Consider the following 20,275-nt stretch of genomic DNA (forward strand, 5'->3'; position numbering starts at 1 on the left):
TAGCTCACCACCTAAGTCCCTTGCCTTTGTCCTCAGCCTCCACGTGGGATCCTGCTGTATGGTCCTCCTGGCACTGGTAAAACACTTATTGCCCGAGCAGTGGCCAACGAAACAGGGGCTTTCTTCTTCCTGATCAATGGTAAGTTTTGTGGCTACTTTGGCCCCCAATCTGCTGTGTACTTATTCATCCATCTTATGGTAAGGAATGGTATTAATAGGGCTTGTAAAGCCATGTTGTCTCCCTGACATCCTTCCTTTCCTCTTTGAAGTGTGCCTCTGGGGACACTTGGAGGCCATTTGTGTGGAAGTGTCTGTAGTGTCACTTCCCATAAGCTTGATTGTTTTGTAGCAGGCTCATTGGAAAGACAGCTTTGCAATACAGGGACCTGGAGTCTGTGTAGTTGAGTGTTCATTTATGTTGGCGAGGGCAGAGCTGGGAGTGGCAAGATTATTCTATGTATATGGGTGCAGGACGCTTGTTTCTGTTGCTGCTAGCATGTTCCATTCAGAAAAGAAGCTGATCTGCTGTGGATTTGGTTTTCCCTCAAGTAAAGCACGAGACCTATTCTGTTTCACATAACAGTTCCACCCAATTAATGTCCTGAAAGCTATGAGTACCTTGGGACTTAGCTACAAGTAACAGAACCTCCTATTGATCACTCTTCACCTGTAGTAGTTGAGGTGGATACTGATTTATGTCCTGTAAGGATCAGACTTTGAATTTTCCTCACTGCTTTTCTGTCCCATTTTACAGTCAGTGCTGGAATAACTGAACATTTGTACTTGAGTGCTGCTTTTCTTCTCTGATTTCAATCACTTAGACCCATGAAGGTGAAAGCAAAGAAGTATATAGCACAGTATAGCAGTGAGCAGCAGTAGGGAAGTGACTTGCTTTGCATCTCAAGATATCAGATGTAAATGGACCATTTTTAACCATATGTTGTCCTTGTCATATACTGTCTAAGTGTGTGGAAGGTGTTACTGCATGATAATGAGCTGGACATTTCTTTAGACACTTGCAGTTCTATAATAATAATGGCCAGTCTTCGCGAACGAAGATTTTGGGAAAGGTCTTTTACCTTTCCAGCCTGCGCAATGGTTTTTTTTTTTTTAGGTGAGACACAGCCTGCGCTGAACTGAGCCCACCCTTTAATCCTAAGGTTCATCTGCCAGGGCCAAGCAAGCTTGGACAATGGCAGTGAGGTCCTCAGGACGTAGGTTTGTTTAGAGTGACCTTCTCATAGATGGATGGCCTCACAGGGCTAACGGGCTCCATCTGCCCGGGGGGACTGGGAATCGAACCTGGGTCGCAGCGGTGAGAGTCCGGCATGCTAACCACTAGGCCACCAGGGGTCCCAAGAGGAATCTCCTAAAGCTACCACATCCCACAGCCTTGCGCATCTGTCAGGACTCTCCCAGTTTCTCTGTTGCACAGGAGGAGGATGTTCTCCTGGGCAGGCCTTCCCTGCAGCACCGTCAGAGGGACAGCGCGGGTGGGCTCCTTCTCCCAGGGATGGCTGCAGGGTGGGAAGGTGGGGGTGCAGCCAGGGGTGCCCGGGGCTGTCCTGCAGAGCAGGGTCCCTGTGCTCCGGGGTTCTTCGTGCCAGGGCAGGGACTTTTCTGCCTGCCGGGGTCAGGTCCCATCCTGCCTGGGTAGTTGCCCACACCTCTGCAGGGAGAAGCTGTCGGTGGGTGGCGAGAACCCCAGCAGGGGCCAGGCAGGGTCTTCCTGCCGTTGGATGAGTGCTGTGTGAGGTCAGGGCTGCTCACAGATCCAGATCACACCAGCACATTTCCAAGAGCACTGTAAAATAGGAAGGACAAAGCACAATTATTAGGAAGGAAAGGAGCTTTTCTGAGTCAGTGTTTTCAGTTTCCTACTCCTGAGGAATCTGGGGGTTGAGAAATGGAAAAGGAGCTCTCATGTTGGACAAGTCACTGAGACTCCTGAGCTGTAACTTGGAATGCACAGTGCTTCTGCGAGCAACTTCCTAAAGTGCTTTCGGCCTCTGCTCTGCCTTTGACAGAAGCAGCATCACTTCTGCTGGACCCATGTTTTTTCTTTATCTGCCCTTTTGCACCTTGGGATTCCAGTTGGTTCTCATCAACAGCTAATAGCATAATAAAAATAACATTGTCAGAGTTAGTGATGCATTCTCTGTCTGCTAGTCCCAAGCATGGAGCTGCAGGCAGTGTTGTAGATGGAGCTGGTATGAATTGGTGAGTTACCTTTAATGAAACACTCTTAGTACTCACCCGCACCAGCGGCTCTGCAACTGACCTGCTTCAGTCGTCTGGCAGCCTTGCACTTCTAAGGATCAGGTTTCTTTTTCTTGGATCTCTTAGAAGCATACTTTCTCTTCATTACCACTCCCTTCGGCATGATGGAAAATCTGTAAAAACAGAATAAATCTGTGAGCCTGCAGTAGTGTTCAGCAATTGTTGGAGATCTCAGAGGAATGCTGTCCTTCCTTCTGGGATTAATGTGTTTACACATTTTTATTATTTATCCTTTGAGAGGAGATGGGGTTTGGGGGTTTTTTTGGTAGTGGCTTGTTGTTGTTTTTGGTTAGTTGGTGTGCAAGTCAACACAGGCAGGCAGTCAGGACAACCAGAAACCCATGGCTAAAACATAAAGAGTAAATTTATTTCCATTACCTTGCTAACCGGGGGATCCCCGAAGCAACACCTGGGCAGAGGTGCACAAGCAGAGACGCAGGCACTGTTAAACTTGGTCTATGACAGAGGATCACTGGCTGCTGTTCACACAGGCTTATCAAGGGTTATTCCCAGCTGCAAGGTCACTTGAGCGCTCACCAGTGTTTTGCTTTTTAACCCATTCTTCCCAACAGTTGGTTTTTTTTGGAACTCATTTATAGGATCTTATAGAGGTAATTGTATACCTGTGTAATGCACGCTAAAGACAGCTGCAGTAGTTTACAGCTTTTCCTTTCCCTACCCTGATCGTTCATCACCATATAATTTGATTGCTTCCCTTGCAAGCTAGGACTGGCATTAACTCTGTGTGGTGGCACATTACAGAGAAGCTCATCAAGTGTGAAATAGGGTAAGGAAAGAGGCAGCTAAATGTAGCTCATTGACTAGTGTTGCATTCTGTTAGAGTAAACTGAAAACACCAAAATGATGATAGAAAGTAATTCTGCATGCTGGTCTTGCCTGTTCAGATGCAAATTTAATGAACTTAGTTGATAGTATTTGCTTTGGCTTGAAATATACATACTCACATGTGAACCTTGTACTAAAAAAAAATTGAGCTGCATGCTTTGGGGCTAGTTGCCTCTCTTCTGGGTGCCACAGTGCCATTATTTTTTCAGGTCCTGAGATCATGAGCAAGCTGGCTGGTGAGTCTGAGAGCAACCTGAGGAAAGCCTTCGAAGAAGCAGAGAAGAATGCTCCTGCCATCATCTTCATTGATGAACTGGATGCCATTGCTCCTAAGAGAGAGAAGGTAAAGAAAGCCTTTAGAAGGTAAAGGAGTACATCCTTTTTGGTAGCAGCTGGCATGAATCTCTGCATTTGACTACAGGGTAAAGCAGTATTTAACTTAATGCTTGAAAGCAGTTGGATATCAGAAGAATCTGATATAGTTCACAATGTTTCTTAACAGCTGACATCTGTTGTATCTGTCTGCTCTGGTGCAGTACTAGCTCCTGTGCTGTGTTTTAGAGCTTTTGGTCTAATCATTACTTTCTCTCTTCACAGACACATGGAGAGGTGGAACGTCGCATTGTGTCTCAGCTGTTGACTCTTATGGATGGACTGAAACAGAGAGCACATGTGATAGTTATGGCAGCCACGAACAGACCCAACAGCATTGACCCAGCACTCAGGCGATTTGGTAACCACAATTGCCATCTCTTTTTCTGTGTATCAGATACTTTGTTATGGACTGTGCTTCAGAGACCTTGGAAAGATTGAGTAGAAATTAATATTAAACATCTTGTGTTATATAAACCATTGACTTCTCTCCAACTACTTGCTTGAAATTAATTTCTAGATTTCAGCCTTTGATATAATCTTTTGTGCTTTATTAGATGAGAACTTGTAGAAATAATGAAATACTTAAAGAGTAGCACACTTTTTCACCTCATCAATTAGGTGAGGTTATTTCAGGACTAAATGCTTAAGGGGTTGTTCGTGCCTCAGGTTGCAGAAGGCTCTGAATTGTCCCATTTCTCTTTTATTGATGAGAAGTCTGGGAGTTTCTGAGATTCAGGTTTTCGAAACTTTGCAATGTGAATGAATGTCTGTCATATGACCAGTTGGTAAAGTCAAATTTGCAGGAAAAATTACCTCTTAAATATGTAATGAGGTGTTTGAATGCACAGTTATAGCTAGAGGAAAGCGATAGGTATACGTGCCCTAGTTAATATTACAGTAATACATGGGTTTCCTGCCTCCCCAGATATTGGGGCAATTCATGCTTTTCACCACTTGGGTACTGCTGTGAAAGTTCTGAAAAATTAAATCTCTCAGTATTTGTGGGCTCCTGTGCTGAGGACACAAAGGTAGGAATAAACAAAAATGTCTCATGGTCTGTTGGTTAGGGGAAGCATATTTTCCTATAAATGAGACTCAGGAAAAAAAACCAGAAATCCTCTGTGTTTATGTAATCCTGAACTCTAGTTAATACAGTAGTCTCACTTTCACTAAATGGCTATAAGCCTTTCTGCCTTCTCTGATCTGACTCTGCTACTGTGCTGATAGATGCTGCAGAGAAACCTGAAGCTCTGGCATTTTCTGAAATTGTGTGTATTTGTGGCTCATCATCATGTTCCTGTATCAGAGGAAGGCAGCAACTGCAGCTCCTTTAGATCGCAGAATCAGCAGCTCAACATGTGTTTGTACTCCCCAGGTCGTTTTGACAGAGAGGTAGATATTGGTATCCCAGATGCCACCGGGCGCCTGGAGATCCTGCAGATCCACACAAAAAATATGAAACTGGCTGATGATGTGGATCTGGAACAGGTGAGTAGCATGCTATTAGGAGAGCTTGTCTCTGCTTGTTTAGGACAGTGTGAAACTGAGCAAATATGTGATCTCTGGGCTTCCTTCTAACTAGCCTACCAGTGACCAAAAGTCCTCACTCGCTATTAAAGTGCCACTGTCGTCCTGTGTCTGTTTGCTGTGGCTTTCTCTTTAAAAATAAAGCAAGCCTGAAACAGCGCTCAGAGAGCTGGGTGAACATTGTGGTGATACTGGATGAATGTAATCTCTGTCCTGAATGAAGAACTGCAGACCTCAGGCTTATCTTTTTGTATGCTATCTGTTGCAACTTGGATCTCGAGTAGGAGATGGAACAGCAGTGTCTTTACCTGCAAAATAAGTGACAGCACTTATCTTGAATTTGCAGCAAAGCATTAATGTTTCTGTCCTTCAGAGTTTTGTTACACCTCTGAGTGATTGACCAGAGCATGCATTGCCCTTGCAGAGTGCTTGCTCATGTTCCTGAGTCATAATCAATGCTCTGCTTTCAGGTGGCAAACGAGACCCATGGCCATGTTGGTGCTGACTTGGCTGCTCTTTGTTCAGAAGCTGCTCTTCAGGCTATCAGAAAGAAGATGGATCTCATAGACCTAGAAGATGAAACTATTGATGCTGAAGTGATGAACTCACTGGCTGTGACTATGGATGACTTCAGGGTAATGCAGGAGTGCCTTTCTTTCTTTTGTGTGCAATGTCTAATTGCTTATCTGAAGCAAGTGAACATAACGTGTTAGAATTGATATAATGCTGTTTCTTCTAACAATAGTGGGCTTTGAGTCAGAGCAACCCTTCTGCTCTTCGTGAGACTGTGGTGGAGGTGCCACAGGTTACCTGGGAAGATATTGGTGGTCTAGAAGATGTAAAGAGAGAACTCCAGGAACTTGTACAGGTAAGGGTTTCCAAGAGATTTTTGCCTAGTCAGCTTGAAAAATAATTATAATAATTGTTGTGGTTTAGGAATGGTATTCCCCAATTTAACGTTCCCACTGAAACACTCCAAACCATGTGCTGCTCGCTCACTCCCCCCCTTCCCCTGCCGTGGGCTGGAGAGGAGAATTGGAGGCACAAAAGGTAAAGATCATGGGTTGAGATAAGAAAAATTTACTGGAAACAGTAAATGAAATGAACAGTAACAGCAACAATACTAATAACAGATTGTACAAGAGAGGCGAACGATTCACATGCAAGTGCTTACCATGCAGAACATGACATTACCCCCAACTGCTTGTTTCATGCTACCCTGACCAGAAGGGACCCCTTCCCCCTTGCCCCCTGTACATGATGTGAGGTGGTATACAATAACCTCAGGGTCCTGGCCATGCCCCTCCTGGCTACTGCAAACATTAACCCTGTCCTGGCTGGAACCAGGACACAAAATAAAATTCAGAACCTCTACACATTCCTGTTTGGGCTGTGAACAGGATAAATAGAGAGTGGGTATGGTATTTTTGTGTAATGGACTGAAAATATCATGCTGTTCTGTCTTAGGGAACTTGGGGAGAGGGAGGTGCTGGGAAGCAGCATCAGGCTTTCCTGTCCCAGGGACATCTTGGGTGGGTGTTGTGATACATGCAGGAACAGCAGCAGTTCTGCTTCTCTTAAGTGGAGACTAGCAGTGGCACCACTGCCAAGAATCCTGTTATGTGGTGGCTTTAATATGCTAGATAGTAGTTAAAGATTTTCATACAGAGAGCCTCTGAAGTTTGACTTTCCATCAGTGTTAGCATAGATAGAGGTGAGAAGTAATTGTGAAGCCTTCTGTGAAAGGAGAAGCTGGAACAAAGTTGTGAACGGTCTGTGGAAACTTCTGGTACCTGCCTGCATTGGGGTGGTTTGGGTTTGATACATCCCTGCTTTCGGTTGGCACTGTAGAAACAGCCTGTCTGTGAATAAAAGAATCTACTTTTCAGTCTAACTTCTGGCATTAAAATCATCACCTATCTCTGTTGCTGTGAAGGATAAATGCTCACATCAGACATCTTGCCTGTCTTTGGAGGGCAGAGCAAATAGGTTGCAGGGCAGACTGAAGTTGGGCTTAAGTGTGCTGGAAAACTACCTGAACTTGTACTTAGTTCACAGGTGGAAATAAACTGTTTAAGGCAGATTTACAATTTAGCTGTGATGCTTTTCAAACCAGTGCCCATTTAAAAACACCAGTGCCACTGAGCAGGCAGAATCTTGTGTTTAACCCACCAGAAATCATAAAATGATTTGGGTTGGAAGGGACCTTAACGATCATCTCATTCCAACCCCCTGCCATGGGCAGGGACATCTTCCACTAGACCAGGTTGCTCAGAGCCCCATCCAGCCTGCCCTTGGATGTTTCTAGGGATGGGGCATCCACAACTTCTCTGGGTAACCTGTGCCCAGAGTGCCTCACCACCCTCACAGTAAAGATTTTTTTTTCCTAATATCCAATCTAAATCTACCCTCCTTCAGTTTGAAGCCATTCCTCGTCTTATCACTACATGTCCTTGTCCTTGTAAAGAGTCCCTCTCCGGCTTCCTTGTAGGCCCCCTTTAGGTACTGAAAGGCTGATCTAAGGCCTCCCCAGAGCCTTTTCCAGGCTGAACAACCCCAACTCTCTCAGCCTGTCTTCATAGGGAGAGGTGCTCCAGTCCTCTGCACTTGCTTCAGTTGGTCCATGTCCTTCTTATGCTGAGGGCCTAAAAAATGTTACACTCCAGATTTTAAGCGATAAGCTGCCCAGAGTGGTTACATTTTATTTAAGACTTTTTAAAAGCCTTTTGGTTCGTTATAACCTTGAATTAGTGTCTGGAGAAGGAGTCACACACTCTTCTCTAAGAGAAATTATTTTAATTTAGTGAGGAAAATAAGATATTTTGGCAAAAGCTTTTACAGGAGTAAAATACAACCAAAAAAAAAATATTTCACTAAAACACTCAGCACAAAGACCCATTCTACAGAATCAGTGTACCAGCTTTAGTAAAACACAATTCATTGATTTTAAGTTACCCACAAGAAAAGGGAAAGAATAAAATAAGAAAACAGATTAAAAGAGTAAAGAAAGAAAGAAGAGAGAGAGAAGGAGAGAGAGGAAAGGAAAAATGGTTGCTGACAAGATTCGATGATTAACATGGTGCAGGCAGCAGGAGAAAAGAGAGAGAGAGAGCTCACATGGAGTCTCATGTATTTATATAGTTCAGTTTTCCCTCCCAGGCAGGATATCTGGTCAGTGCCTTCCAGGCCAGAATGAGGAGTGCTGTAGCCAGTCACAGGCTCCAGGGGCGTGGTGTGGGTGGGCTACCAGGCAGGTCTGCCTTGACTGACAGTCCAGCTACATGACTTTCAGCTCTGCCATGTGCTTTGCATGGGCTCAGCCATGTGCTCTCAGCAGGCCTTACTATGTACCTGCAGGTCTAGGCCCAGTCCTTCCACACACACACACATACACAGTGAGTTGGTTCTGACCCATATCAATAATTCAGTGAGATTTGTATCCAGTATCTCACAGGGCCCCAGAGCTGGATGCAGTACTCCATGTGGGGTCTTACACGAGCAGAGCAGGGGAGCAGAATCAAAGAACAGTTAAGGTTGGAAGGGACCAGAGTGGGTCCAACCTCCCTGCTCAAGCAGGGTCATCCGAGAGGACATTGCATGGCATTGCGTCCCAATGGTTCTTGAATATCTCCAGTGAGGGAGACTCCACACCCTCTCTGGGCAATCTGTTCCAGTGCTCGGTCACCCGCACAGTAAAGAAGTTCTTCCTCATGTTCAGGTGGAACTTCCTGTGCATCAGTTTCTGCCCATTGCCTCTTGTCCTATTGCTTGGCACCACTGAGAAGAGTCTGGCTCCATCTTGTTGGCACCCTCCCTTCAGATACTTATAGACATTGATGAGGTCCCCTCTCAGTCATCTCTTCTTGAGGCTGAACAGCTCCAATTCCCTCAGCCTTTCCTCATAAGAGAGATGCTACAGTCTTCTAATCATCTTTGTTACTCTCTGCTGGACCCACTCCAGGAGCTCCATATCTGTCTTGTACTGAGGAGCCCAGACCTGGACACACCACACCAGATGTGGCCTCACCATGGATGAGTAGAGGGGCAGGATCACCTCCTGCAACCTGCTGGCAATTCTCTTCCTAATGCAGCCCAGGATACCATTGGCCTTCTTGGCCACAAGGGCACACTGATGGCTCATGGATGGCTTGTTGTCCACCAGGACCCCCAGGTCCTTCTCCATAGAGCTACCTTCCAGCAGATCATCCCCAGCCTGTACTGGTGCCTGGGGTTATTCCTCCCCAGGTGCAGGACCCTGCATTTGCCTTTGTTGAACTTCAGACAGTTCCTCTCTGCCCATCTCTCCAACCTGTCGAGGTCCTTCTGAAGGGCTGCACAGCACTCTGGGGTATTGGCCACTCCTCACAGCTTTGTGTCATTATCGAATTTGCTGAGGAGGCACTCTGCCCCTTCATCCAAGTCATCAATGAATAAGTTAAACAATACTGGGCCCAGTATGGAACCTTGGGGGGCACCACTAGTGACAGTCCTCCAACTAGACCCTGTGCCACTGATCACAACTCACTGGGATCTGCCATTCAGCCAGTTCTCAATCCACCTCACTGTCTGCTCTTCCAGTCCACACTTCCTGAGTTTGCCTATGAGGATGCTGTAATAATAATAATGGCCCATCTTCGCGAACGAAGATTTGGGGAAAGGTCTTTTACCTTTCCAGCCTGCGCAATGGATTTTTTAGGTGAGACACAGCCTGCGCTGAACTGAGCCCACCCTTTAATCCTAAGGTTCATCTGCCGGGGCCAAGCAAGCTTGGACAATGGCAGTGAGGTCCTCAGGACGTAGGTTTGTTTAGAGTGTCCTTCTCATAGATGGATGGCCACACAGGGCTAACGACCTCCATCAGGCCAGGAGACCGGGATTTGAACCCGTGGTCGCAGCAGTGAAAGTCCTGCACGCTAACCACTAGGCCACCAGGGGTCTCGAGGATGCTGTAAGAGACAGTGTCAAAAGCCTTGCTGAAGTCAAGGTAGACAATATCCACTGCTCTCCCCTCATCCATCCAGGTAGTTGTTTCATTGTAAAAGGCAAGGTCAGGTTGGTCAAGCATGATGTCCCTTTAGAGAATCCATGCTGACTACTGATCACCTTCTTGTCCTCCATGTGGGTAGAGATTGTCTCCAGAATGAGGCACTCCATCACCTTTCCAGGGATTGAGGTGAGGCTGACTGGCCAGTGGTTCCCTGGGTCCTCCTTCTTGCCCTTTTTGAAGAATGGGGTGACATTTGCTTTCTCCCAGTCCTTAGGCACCTCTTCTGATCACCATGGCCTTTCAAACATGACTGTGAGCAGCCTCGCTATGGTGTCCATCAGCTCCCTCAGCACTTGTGGATGCATCCCGTCAGGGCCCATGGACTTGTGGGTGTCAAGATTTTAGGTGTTCTCTGGCCCAATCCTCCTTGACCAAGGGAAGGTCTTCCTGCCACCATTCCTTTGCCCTGGTCTTCTGGGTCAGAGATCCCTGAGGGCTGGTCTTGTCAGTGAAGACTGATGCAAAGAAAGCATTCAGTACCTCTGCCTTCTCTGGGTCCTCTGTTACCAGGGCCCCCTCTTCATTTACTAATGGGCCCACATTATCTTTTGTTTTCATTTTGTTATTGATGTATTGGAAGAAGCCCTTGTTGTCCTTGACATCCTTGGCCATATTTAATTCTAGATGGGCCTTGGCCTTCCTTGTCTCATTTCTACCTACTCTGACAACCTCTCTATATTCACTCAAAGTGACCTGACCCTGCTTCCATCTCCTGTGCATTTCCTGCTTGTGCTTGAATAATGACAGGAGTTCCTTGTTTATCCACGCAGGTCTCTTGCCCCCTTTGCCCAATTTCTTGCTCATCAAGATGCATCGTTCTTGAGCCTAGAGGAAGTGATCCTTTAATATTGACCACCTCTCTTGGACCCCTCTTCCCTGCAGGGCCCGTTCCCATGGGATTCTTCCAAGAAGATCCCTAAGGAGGCTAAAGTTAGCTCTCCTGAAGTCCATGGTTACAATCTTACTTGCTGCCCTGCTTCCTCCTTGCCCCATACTGAACTCCACAATCTCACGGTCACTGCATCAAGGCTGCTCCCAACCTTCACATCTCCAACAAGGCCTTCCCTGTTTGTTAGTATGAGGTCGAGCAGCACACCATTCCTTGTGGGATCCTCCACTACCTGTGACTGGAGGTTATCATCAATGCTTTCCAGGAACCTCCTGGATTCTTTGTGCTTTGCTGTGTTGCTTCTCCAGCAGATGTCAGGGTAGTTAAAGTCCCCCATAAGAACCAGGGCCTGTGACTGTGAGGCTGCTTCAAGCTGTCTGTAGGTCTCATCCACTTCCTTCTCCTGCTCAGGCAGCCTGTAGCAAATATCCACAATGGTGTCACCTTTACTAGTCTGCCCTTTTATCCTAACCCAGAAGGTCTCGACTCACTCATCATCCACCTCAAGACAGAGCTTGATACATTCGAAGTGTAACCTCACATAGAGGGCAATTCTGCCACTGCGTCTTCCTGGTCCGTCTCTCCTAAACAGTGTGTAGCCCTTCATGACAACATTCCAGTCATGTGAGCTATCCTACCATGTCTCCGTAATTGCAATGAGTTCAAAGCCCTGTGACTGCACACAGATCTCTAGTTCCTCCTGCTTGTTCCCCATACTGTGGGTGTTGCTGTATAGGCACTTTATAGAGGTATTTGAGTGTGTCAATATCCCATTGGGGGTGCAAGGAGATGCCCAGTAGTCCTGTCTAGTGGTTACGTCTTTGGCTGCTTGTGCTTGCTCGAGGTATCCCCACTTAAGCCTCCTTTTGCTACCTGGGTGGTCGCTATAACTCTCTCCTTCCCCTACCTTTCCTAGTTTAACGCTCGCCTTACCAGGTTGGCCATTCTATTGGCAAAAACATGTGTGCCTCACTTTGTTAGGTGGATCCTGTCTCTCCCAATCAGCTGTTGATCAGCAAACAGGGTGTCGTGGTTATAGAAACCAAACCCATTTGCAACACCAGTGACAGAGCCAGTCATTTACTTGGTAAATGCATCTAGTTCTCCTCTAGCCATTTTCCCTAACTGGCAGGATCAAGAAGACTACCTGGGCCCCCAGACCCTTGACCAACATCCCCAAAGTTCTGAAATCACATCTGATGGTTCCTAAGTTACCCTTGGTATCATTAGTGCCCATGTGAAAGACCAGCAGGGGGTAATAGTTGGATGTGTTGACAAGCCTTGGCAGTCTTTCCACGACATCTCTGATTTGAGCCCCTGGCAGAAAGCAAACCTCTCTGGACAACTGGTCAGGTCAGCAGATGGGTACCTCTGTCCCCTACAGTAGGGACTCACTCACAACAATTGCTTACTGCTTTCTCTGGGTGATCTTGTCCTGGCACAGGGTCTAGCAACTCAGTTGCTTTGCTTGAAGCCTTACCCAGCTCCTCCTCAGCTTGGAGGGCACTAAACCTGTTAATGGCAAGTCCTCAGGAGGAACAGGAGCATTCCTTGTACAGAGAGTGGCCAGTTTCCAGCCTTCTTCTTTTGACTTTGGATTTCTTGAGACATGGTGCAAAGCCCACCTGCATCTCCGATGTAGAGGGGAGCTGAGACTCCTGAGTCTGTAGGGTCTCTGAGAATATCCTGTCTATCTCTTTCTCATCTTCATGAATGCTGTGCAGTCTACTTACTTCCTCATGTAACTCCTTGACCTGGCAACATAGCTTCTCAACAAGGGCACACCTTCTGCAGAGGAGATGACTCAGCTCCGGCTTCCCAGACAGGCACCAGGCACTCCTTACAACCAGAGGCCTGCAGAGCTACATCTACTGTCAGGTCTGTCTCAGTGGAAGCCTCTGACATCACTGATGTAGGAACTCCAACAGCCACTGGGGAACAAGCTCTATAGCATGTCATCACTGTAACAGTGGGACCTTACACTACTAAGACTGGGGAAGAAGGGGCCTCCTTTGCCCCTCGGCGTTAACTGCTGCTCCTATTTGCTGCTCTCTGGTACTGCTACTGTGTTGGCCTTCCCAGGGAGAGGAGCCCTTCCTTGTCAGCTGCAGTGCAAGCTGCTGCACCTCGTCCTGGCTGACAGGCTGACACCCTGTTTGCCTGCTCTGTTTGCCAAGTTCCTGGTTATTCATGCTCCCTGGGGGCTTCTGCACCTGAGCTATTCACCTCTGTGAGTGACAGTTAGATCGAGCTTGAATCAGCTGCCCTCCTGGCCCCGCCCATGCTGAGTCAGCTGCTCTTGTGCAAGCTCAATGTTGGTCTTGGCACTCTCCTGGGGTTACCCTGGCTCTAGAAACTCACCCTCTTTGCTGCAATCTCCTGCTTTGCTGCAGGATGTGCCTGCACTAGAACTGTTTGCTCCCTCGACCTGCTAGCCATGCTTTGAATGCAGCCCAGGACACGGTTGGTTTCTGGGCTGTGAACGCATGTTGCTGGGTCTTGTTGAGCTTCTTGTCTACCCACACTCCCAAGCCCTTCTCGACAGGGCTGCTGTTGATCCATTCTCCACACAGCCCGTATTTGTGCTTGGGATTGCCGTGACCCATGTGCAGGACCTTGTACTTGGCCTTGTTGAATTTCACAATGTTTGCACAGGCCCACCTCTCAAGCCTGTCCAGGTCCCTCTGGATGGCATCCCTTCCCTTCAGCGTGTTGACTGCATTGCACAGCTTGGTGTCACTGGCAAACATTCTTAGGGTGCACTCAATCCTGTTGTCCATGTCACTGACACAGATGTTAAACAGTGCTGGTCCCAATACCAACCCCTGAGGGACACCACTCATCACTAGTCTCCACTTGGACATCAAGCTGTTGACCTCAACTCTTTGAGTGTGACCATCCAGCCAATTCCTTATCCACTGAGTGGTCCATCCATCAAATCCATGTCTTTACAGTTTAGAGACCAGGATGCCGCATCAGACAGCGTCAAATGCTTTGCACAAGTCTGGGTAGATGATGTCAGTCATTTCAGGTAGTGCTTCTGGTAGGAACAGAAACAAAACTGGTCTAGTGGAAGGTGTCCCTGCCTATGGCAGAGAAGTTGGACTAAATGATTTTTGAAGGACCCTTCCAACCCAAACCATTATGTGATTCTAAAATACAGTCTTATTCTGGCTCATCATGAGAGGTTTTTGTTTGTTTTGTTCTCTTTCAGTATCCTGTGGAACACCCAGACAAGTTCCTAAAATTTGGCATGACCCCATCAAAAGGGGTTCTGTTCTATGGGCCACCTGGTTGTGGTAAGACACTCCTGGCCAAAGCCATTGCTAATGAATGCCAGGCAAACTTCATTTCCATCAAGGGGCCAGAATTGCTCACCATGTGGTTTGGCGAGTCTGAAGCCAATGTGCGTGAGATCTTTGACAAGGTAAGTGTATCTTCTGCTCCTTGTGCTATGTTTGTGCTGAGGTACCCCCAAAACCTCTGCTGCACCTGTCTTACTGGCCTGGTTCTTGTTTGTGTGTTTTGTTTTCCCTGCTTGCATTGAGAGCAGAGTCTGCTTTCCTGATGTTAGGGGATTAGTTTTCTTTGGCAATATAGCTATTTAGATGGTTTTCTCCTGCTGCAATTTGTATCTGTTGTTACAGGATTAAAAATGCTCCAGTGTCTTAGCAGTGAGGCTAGCATTAGGATGTCATAGATATTCTCTGCATCCCTGAAAACTTATTTCAACACCTCATTAGCCATCACCTTCTGTAGATTTTTAAAACATGCTATGGGTTCTTCTTTTTCTGCAGTTGGACTAAATTATCATTGTAGGTCCCTTCCAACTGAAATTATTCTATTCTTGTCCTGCAATATATGTGGCTTGCAAAGGAGCTCACTTCCACTGCCCAGTTCCCCCATAGATAGTGTGATCTCCTGTCCCAGGAGGTATCTGCATGGATTATCTTGGGAATCTTCACTCCTGTGGTCAGGGAAGGTGCTGAAAGAGCAAAGTTGGAAGGAGAGTGAGAGAAAAAAATTTAGGTTAAGAGGGAACCTCAGAGGCCATCTGGTCCAGCTGTTTGTCCAGAGCAGGGAGGTAACTTGGAAAGTCAATCAGGTTGCTCAGGGCCTTATGTTCTGATCATGTGCTAAGGATGGAGAATCCCTGACCTCTCTGGGCCTTGTGCTAGTGTTTGAGCTCTCTCATTATGAAGAATTTTTTTTTCCCATATTTCTAACTGGAATTTTCTTTGCAGCCATTTGTCCCTGGTCTTTCATCCTTTTGCTGTGCATTTTTAAGAAAGATATGGCTTCCTTTTCCCTGTAACTCTACCTATTAGGGAGCTGAAGACAGAGATTGGATTTCCCCCTTCCATTTGATATTTTTCACCTACTGATACTCAAATGCCTAAATAACCAATTGATGTCCCCAGATCCTGCAGGGAGAGTTCTGGTCCAGGCAAATTTGCTCCAGCTTGTCCTCTAGGCATTGGAGTTACCACCCTTCTGCCTGGTTCACAGTGCTCCTAGCTTTGAGGAAGTGCAGCTTGTTGTTCAGGAGAATTTAATTGTTTGTGTGGCAGATGACTGTTCCATAGCAACTCCTCTAAGCTGTCCTTGTGGCAGCAGGGCTCTGGTGTACTCCTCTGAGCTGCTTTAATTGTAGGGTAGGCTTAGTGTGAAGTCAGCATGCTCCTCACCTAGTGGTATTAACATGGAGTAATTGTTCCCATTTGCTTTTTGCAGGCCCGCCAAGCAGCCCCGTGTGTGCTCTTTTTTGATGAGCTGGACTCCATCGCCAAGGCTCGAGGTGGGAATATCGGTGATGGTGGTGGTGCTGCAGACCGTGTCATCAATCAGATCCTGACAGAGATGGATGGCATGTCCACCAAGAAAAATGTCTTCATCATTGGTGCCACCAACAGGCCAGACATCATTGACCCAGCCATCTTGCGTCCTGGTCGCCTGGATCAGCTCATCTACATCCCTCTGCCTGATGAGAAGTCCCGGGTTGCAATTCTTAAGGCCAACCTGAGGAAATCACCAGTTGCCAAGGTAGGATCTGTGCTTTGACTGCATCTGACTTGGGTTTGCTATAGGCTGCATGTGCTCCTCACAAGCTGGGGATAGAGCACAGGGCTGGTGACTGCTCCATGCAATCCAGAGCTGGGAAACCTTCAGTCCCTGAAGGATGGAAGTGAAGAGGTAGGGGGAGGCTTGAGCTCTGAGACTAGGTATTAACAAAGCTAGGTGTTGGTATGTAAGCGCAGCAGGTCTTTGTTACATGGTGGAGTTTTGTCCACAGTGTGGGAACAAGGAAGCCCATTATGGCAAGATGGAAAAGATCCTTGTACTTTAAAAGAAAAGTAAATGTAGAAAACGGATGGGAAATGGAAATTGAAGAGGAACTGCTGCAGTGAATTGTTGCTGAACTCTTATCATAGGCAAGAGCTATGTTCCTTGCCTAGGGAGCAGGCAGTAATGCAACTGGTAGTTAATCAGAGAAAAGCAGATGTCAAGTGAGAGCTCAAGCTATTTTATGCCAAGCTTACCTTTTTAGGTGCTGCTGGGAAGGAAAGTTTCAAAGGAGGTTGCAGTACTACTCCCTCAGTTGAAGGGAAGGAGCAGGAGGTTGGTTGTCTTGATCTGCCTGTGCTCCATTTCCAGTCTGACAGTGTTTCATTTGACTCCTAATGCTGAGACCTGAATAAATCATCTCCTAAATCCACAAGTCAACCTGCCTCTTCTTGAGGGTGAACAGTGCAGAGGCATTCTCCTCTACTCCACTCTTCTGAGACCCCACTCAGAGGGCTGGAGCCCCTCTCCTATGAAGACAGGCTGAGAGAGCTGGGACTGTTCAGCCTGGAGAAGGCTCCAGGGAGACATTATAGCAGCCTTCCAGTACCTAAAGGGGGCCTACAGGAAAGATGGGGAGGGACTCTTTGTCAGTGCATGTAGTGACAGGACAAGGGGGAATGGCTTCACACTGACAGAGGGCAGGTTTAGATTGGATATTGGGAAGAAATTCTTTACTGTGAGGGTGGTGAGACACTGGCACAGGTTGCCCAGAGAAATTGTGGATGCCCTATCTCTGGAAATGTTCAAGGCCAGGTTGGATGGGGCTTGGAGCAACTTGGTCTAGTGGAAGGTGTCCCTGCCCATGGCAGGGAGGTTGGAACTAGATCATCATTGAGATCCCTTCCAACCCAAACCATTCTGTGATTTACAGCTGCTTCACAGGATCTTGCTGGGTGTGGGGGGAATATGACCTGCCTTTCTATGTGGTTAAATTTTTCCAAAACCAAGAACCTTAACAGCTCATCTTTTCAAAATTGACCAAAGTTAAGGCAGCACCTTTATACCATGGGATCTAAAGACACTTTTTTGTCACCTGAGGGTGTAAGGTGTAAAGGACAGGCCTCTCTTGTTTTTTTTGTTTGGTTGGTTTTTTTGTTGTTTTTGTTGTTTTGGGTTTTTTTTTCCACTAGGATGTTGACCTGGATTTCCTAGCTAAGATGACCAATGGCTTTTCGGGGGCTGACCTGACAGAAATTTGCCAGCGTGCCTGCAAACTGGCCATCCGTGAATCGATCGAGAGTGAGATCAGGCGAGAGCGCGAGAGGCAGACCAACCCTTCTGCCATGGTGAGTGGGACACTCTGAGCTTTCCCTGCTCATGAGACAGCCAGCCCACTTCTGCCTGTGGGTGAGGCAGGATGCATTCCTCTTCATACCCTCAGGTGGGGATGAGTGGGGTCTCAGCACAGAGCATGGAATGGGAGCATGAGGCCCTCCTGGGGTACCTCACTGTCAGCATTTCTCAGAAGGCCCCTGCTGCAGCCCTGACTTAGTCTGCCACAGTGTCTCTCTCCAGCCCCAACTTTGGTGGGTGTTGGAGCTTCCTGATCTAGCGGGAGGCTGTGGGTGGCTGTCGGGCCATAGAGCTTGGGCATGCAGCTCACCTGGGCCCTCTGTCCTGCTGCAGGAGGTGGAGGAGGATGACCCTGTTCCTGAGATACGCAGGGATCACTTTGAGGAGGCCATGCGCTTTGCTCGCCGCTCTGTCAGTGACAACGACATCAGGAAATATGAGATGTTTGCACAGACCCTACAGCAGAGCCGTGGCTTTGGCAGCTTCAGGTAACCATGGTGGAGTGGGGAGAAGGGCAGCATGGCTCAGTTAGCCCCAGAATAGAGCATTGAGGCAGCTTTCTGCTGGATTCTGGGTAACAAATTCCCTCTTCCACTGCATTTTCCCATTATCCCCAGCATGTACAGCAGCCAGCTGAGCATGTGGCAGGTGTAGGCTGTGCTGCATGTTGATTGTAGCTGCTCTGTTAGTGCTCCTGAAGTCCAACAACCCCTTTTCCTTTTAACACGAGCGACAGCCAGAAGTCATATAAGCCTTTTGCGTGATCTGCTGTAAGGTTTCATCCCATTTCTCCTGCCTCTCCTACTTGTCACTGGGGATTAGCACAGAGGGAGGGGATGGTGCTGAGCTGCGAGTAGGCTTTTGAACAGCATCTCTTCTCTCCCCTTCTGCACCATTACATGCAGGTTCCCATCAGGTAACCAGGGTGGTGCTGGTCCAAACCAAGGCACAGGAGGTGGCAGCGGGGGCAACGTGTATAGCGAAGACAATGATGACGATCTCTACGGTTAACTCCCTCCTTGGTGGACCAGCTCCACATCAGGCCTTGTTGTACAGCAAAAAAATCCAATGTTCAGTGGACTCTTGGCTTCTTCATTCTTCAGTCAGAACAGTGTAGCTGCATATCAGACTTTGTACAGGGAATGTTTTCTGCAAACACAAATCCAAAGCAGTGTTCAGTTGGGAGGCAGACAGTGAATTAACAAGGAGGGAAATCGACTTAGTTTCTGAGAAATTTCTGTTCTAGTTTATGTGGCAGAATCAGCAGCTTTAGCAAAGAATACAATGCTAACCTGTATAAAAAAAATCCCACAAAAATGATAAAAAATAATAAAAATCCCACAACACTCCTTTGTGTGTGACTGGTGCAGTGTAGCTTGTGCTGTCTCTGTAAACCTCATGTCTTGTGCTATCTGAGCACTCCTCAACCTGGTGGAGCCCATCTGTATGCATGCTTCCCTGGTGTGTTCAAGGTTGCTCTTTATTGTTATATCTCTTAACCCAAGTTAACAAAAGAAATTGGTTTGGTAGTCTGTCTCTCCCCTGCCCCAATTTGCCAGGAAGCACCAAGTGAGAGAGCCTGGTAGCAGATATCACTTGCTTCTCTGATGCTGGCCCTGAGCTGTCGGGTCTCTTGCTGCTTTAGCTCCTCTGCAGCAAAGGACTTTAGTAATCCTTGTTCCATCTGCCCTGCCTGAAGGCAGGCACAAGGGGGCTCTTGGGCTGTCTCTGAAGTTTGTGGTGCAGCATTACCCCACTATGATTAGGAAAGAGGGGATGCTGCAGCACTGTTCTTCAGGCTCTGTGGAGAGATTTTCCCCCTTCCCCTGCAATGTTTCATGCATCCCTTTGGGTTTCTGATGACAGGCATGGCTCTCTGCTGCCAGGCTGCCCCTTGTTTTGCCTCACTCAGTAGTTGAGTTCTGATCATAGTTCTTATCCTTCCTTTATGCTTACAGGTTGGTGCCTTGCTCCTTGATTTATTTTCCCTCCTCTGAACTGAACAATGTGTGACTGCTGTACTTCAGTGTTTTATATGAGAGAAACCTTGGGTCTGGTCCCATCATGCACACAGGAGCAGTGTGACAGGCTGGGTATGACCCAGCTGTGAACTGAAGGGGAGAGCCTGTTTGAGGCATTGGCCATAAGATGCACAGAGTGGTCATGTGCTATTGACTTTCGAGGACGGTGCAGGAACTGGCATCCCCCAAGGATCAGTGTTGGGCCCAGTCCTGTTTAATATCTTTACTGATGATCTGAATGAGGGGATTGAGTCTACCACTAGCAAATTTGCAGATGACACCAAGTTGGGGAGGGAGCGTCGATCTGCTGGAGGGTAGGAGGGCTCTGCAGAGGGACCTGAACAGGCTGGATAGATGGACTGAATCCAACAGTTCAACAAGGCTGAGTGTTGGGTCCTGCACTTGGGCCACAACAACCCCATGCAACACTACAGGCTGGGGGTAGAGTGGCTGGAGAGCGGCCAGGCAGAAAGGGACCAGGGGTACTGATTGACAGTAGGCTGAACATGAACCAGCAGTGTGCCCAGGTGGTCAAGAAGGCCAATGGCATCCTGGCCTGTATCAGGAATAGTGTTGCCAGCAGGACCGGGGAAGTGATTCTTCCCCTGTACTTGGCACTGGTTAGGCTGCACCTTGAGTACTGTGTCCAGT

General features: G+C 47.5%; 1 protein-coding gene across 1 annotated transcript in view; it reads left to right on the forward strand.

The window, feature by feature from the left end:
* Positions 1-18,954, forward strand: part of LOC113960746 (transitional endoplasmic reticulum ATPase-like) — a 31,072-nt gene extending 12,118 nt beyond the window's left edge. The window contains exons 7-17 of the mRNA XM_027670488.1: positions 37-139; positions 3,336-3,469; positions 3,724-3,859; positions 4,877-4,989; positions 5,499-5,663; positions 5,774-5,896; positions 14,179-14,391; positions 15,699-16,007; positions 17,441-17,596; positions 17,937-18,091; positions 18,509-18,954. Of these exons, the coding sequence (XP_027526289.1) occupies positions 37-139; positions 3,336-3,469; positions 3,724-3,859; positions 4,877-4,989; positions 5,499-5,663; positions 5,774-5,896; positions 14,179-14,391; positions 15,699-16,007; positions 17,441-17,596; positions 17,937-18,091; positions 18,509-18,614 (1,713 nt within the window). The 3' untranslated portion in view covers positions 18,615-18,954. The remainder of the gene's footprint in view (positions 1-36; positions 140-3,335; positions 3,470-3,723; positions 3,860-4,876; positions 4,990-5,498; positions 5,664-5,773; positions 5,897-14,178; positions 14,392-15,698; positions 16,008-17,440; positions 17,597-17,936; positions 18,092-18,508) is intronic.
* The last annotated feature ends 1,321 nt before the right edge of the window (positions 18,955-20,275 follow it).

The sequence above is a fragment of the Neopelma chrysocephalum genome, unplaced genomic scaffold, assembly GCF_003984885.1.
Source record: "Neopelma chrysocephalum unplaced genomic scaffold, ASM398488v2 Primary Assembly neopelma1_96860, whole genome shotgun sequence".
Classification (NCBI taxonomy): domain Eukaryota; kingdom Metazoa; phylum Chordata; class Aves; order Passeriformes; family Pipridae; genus Neopelma; species Neopelma chrysocephalum.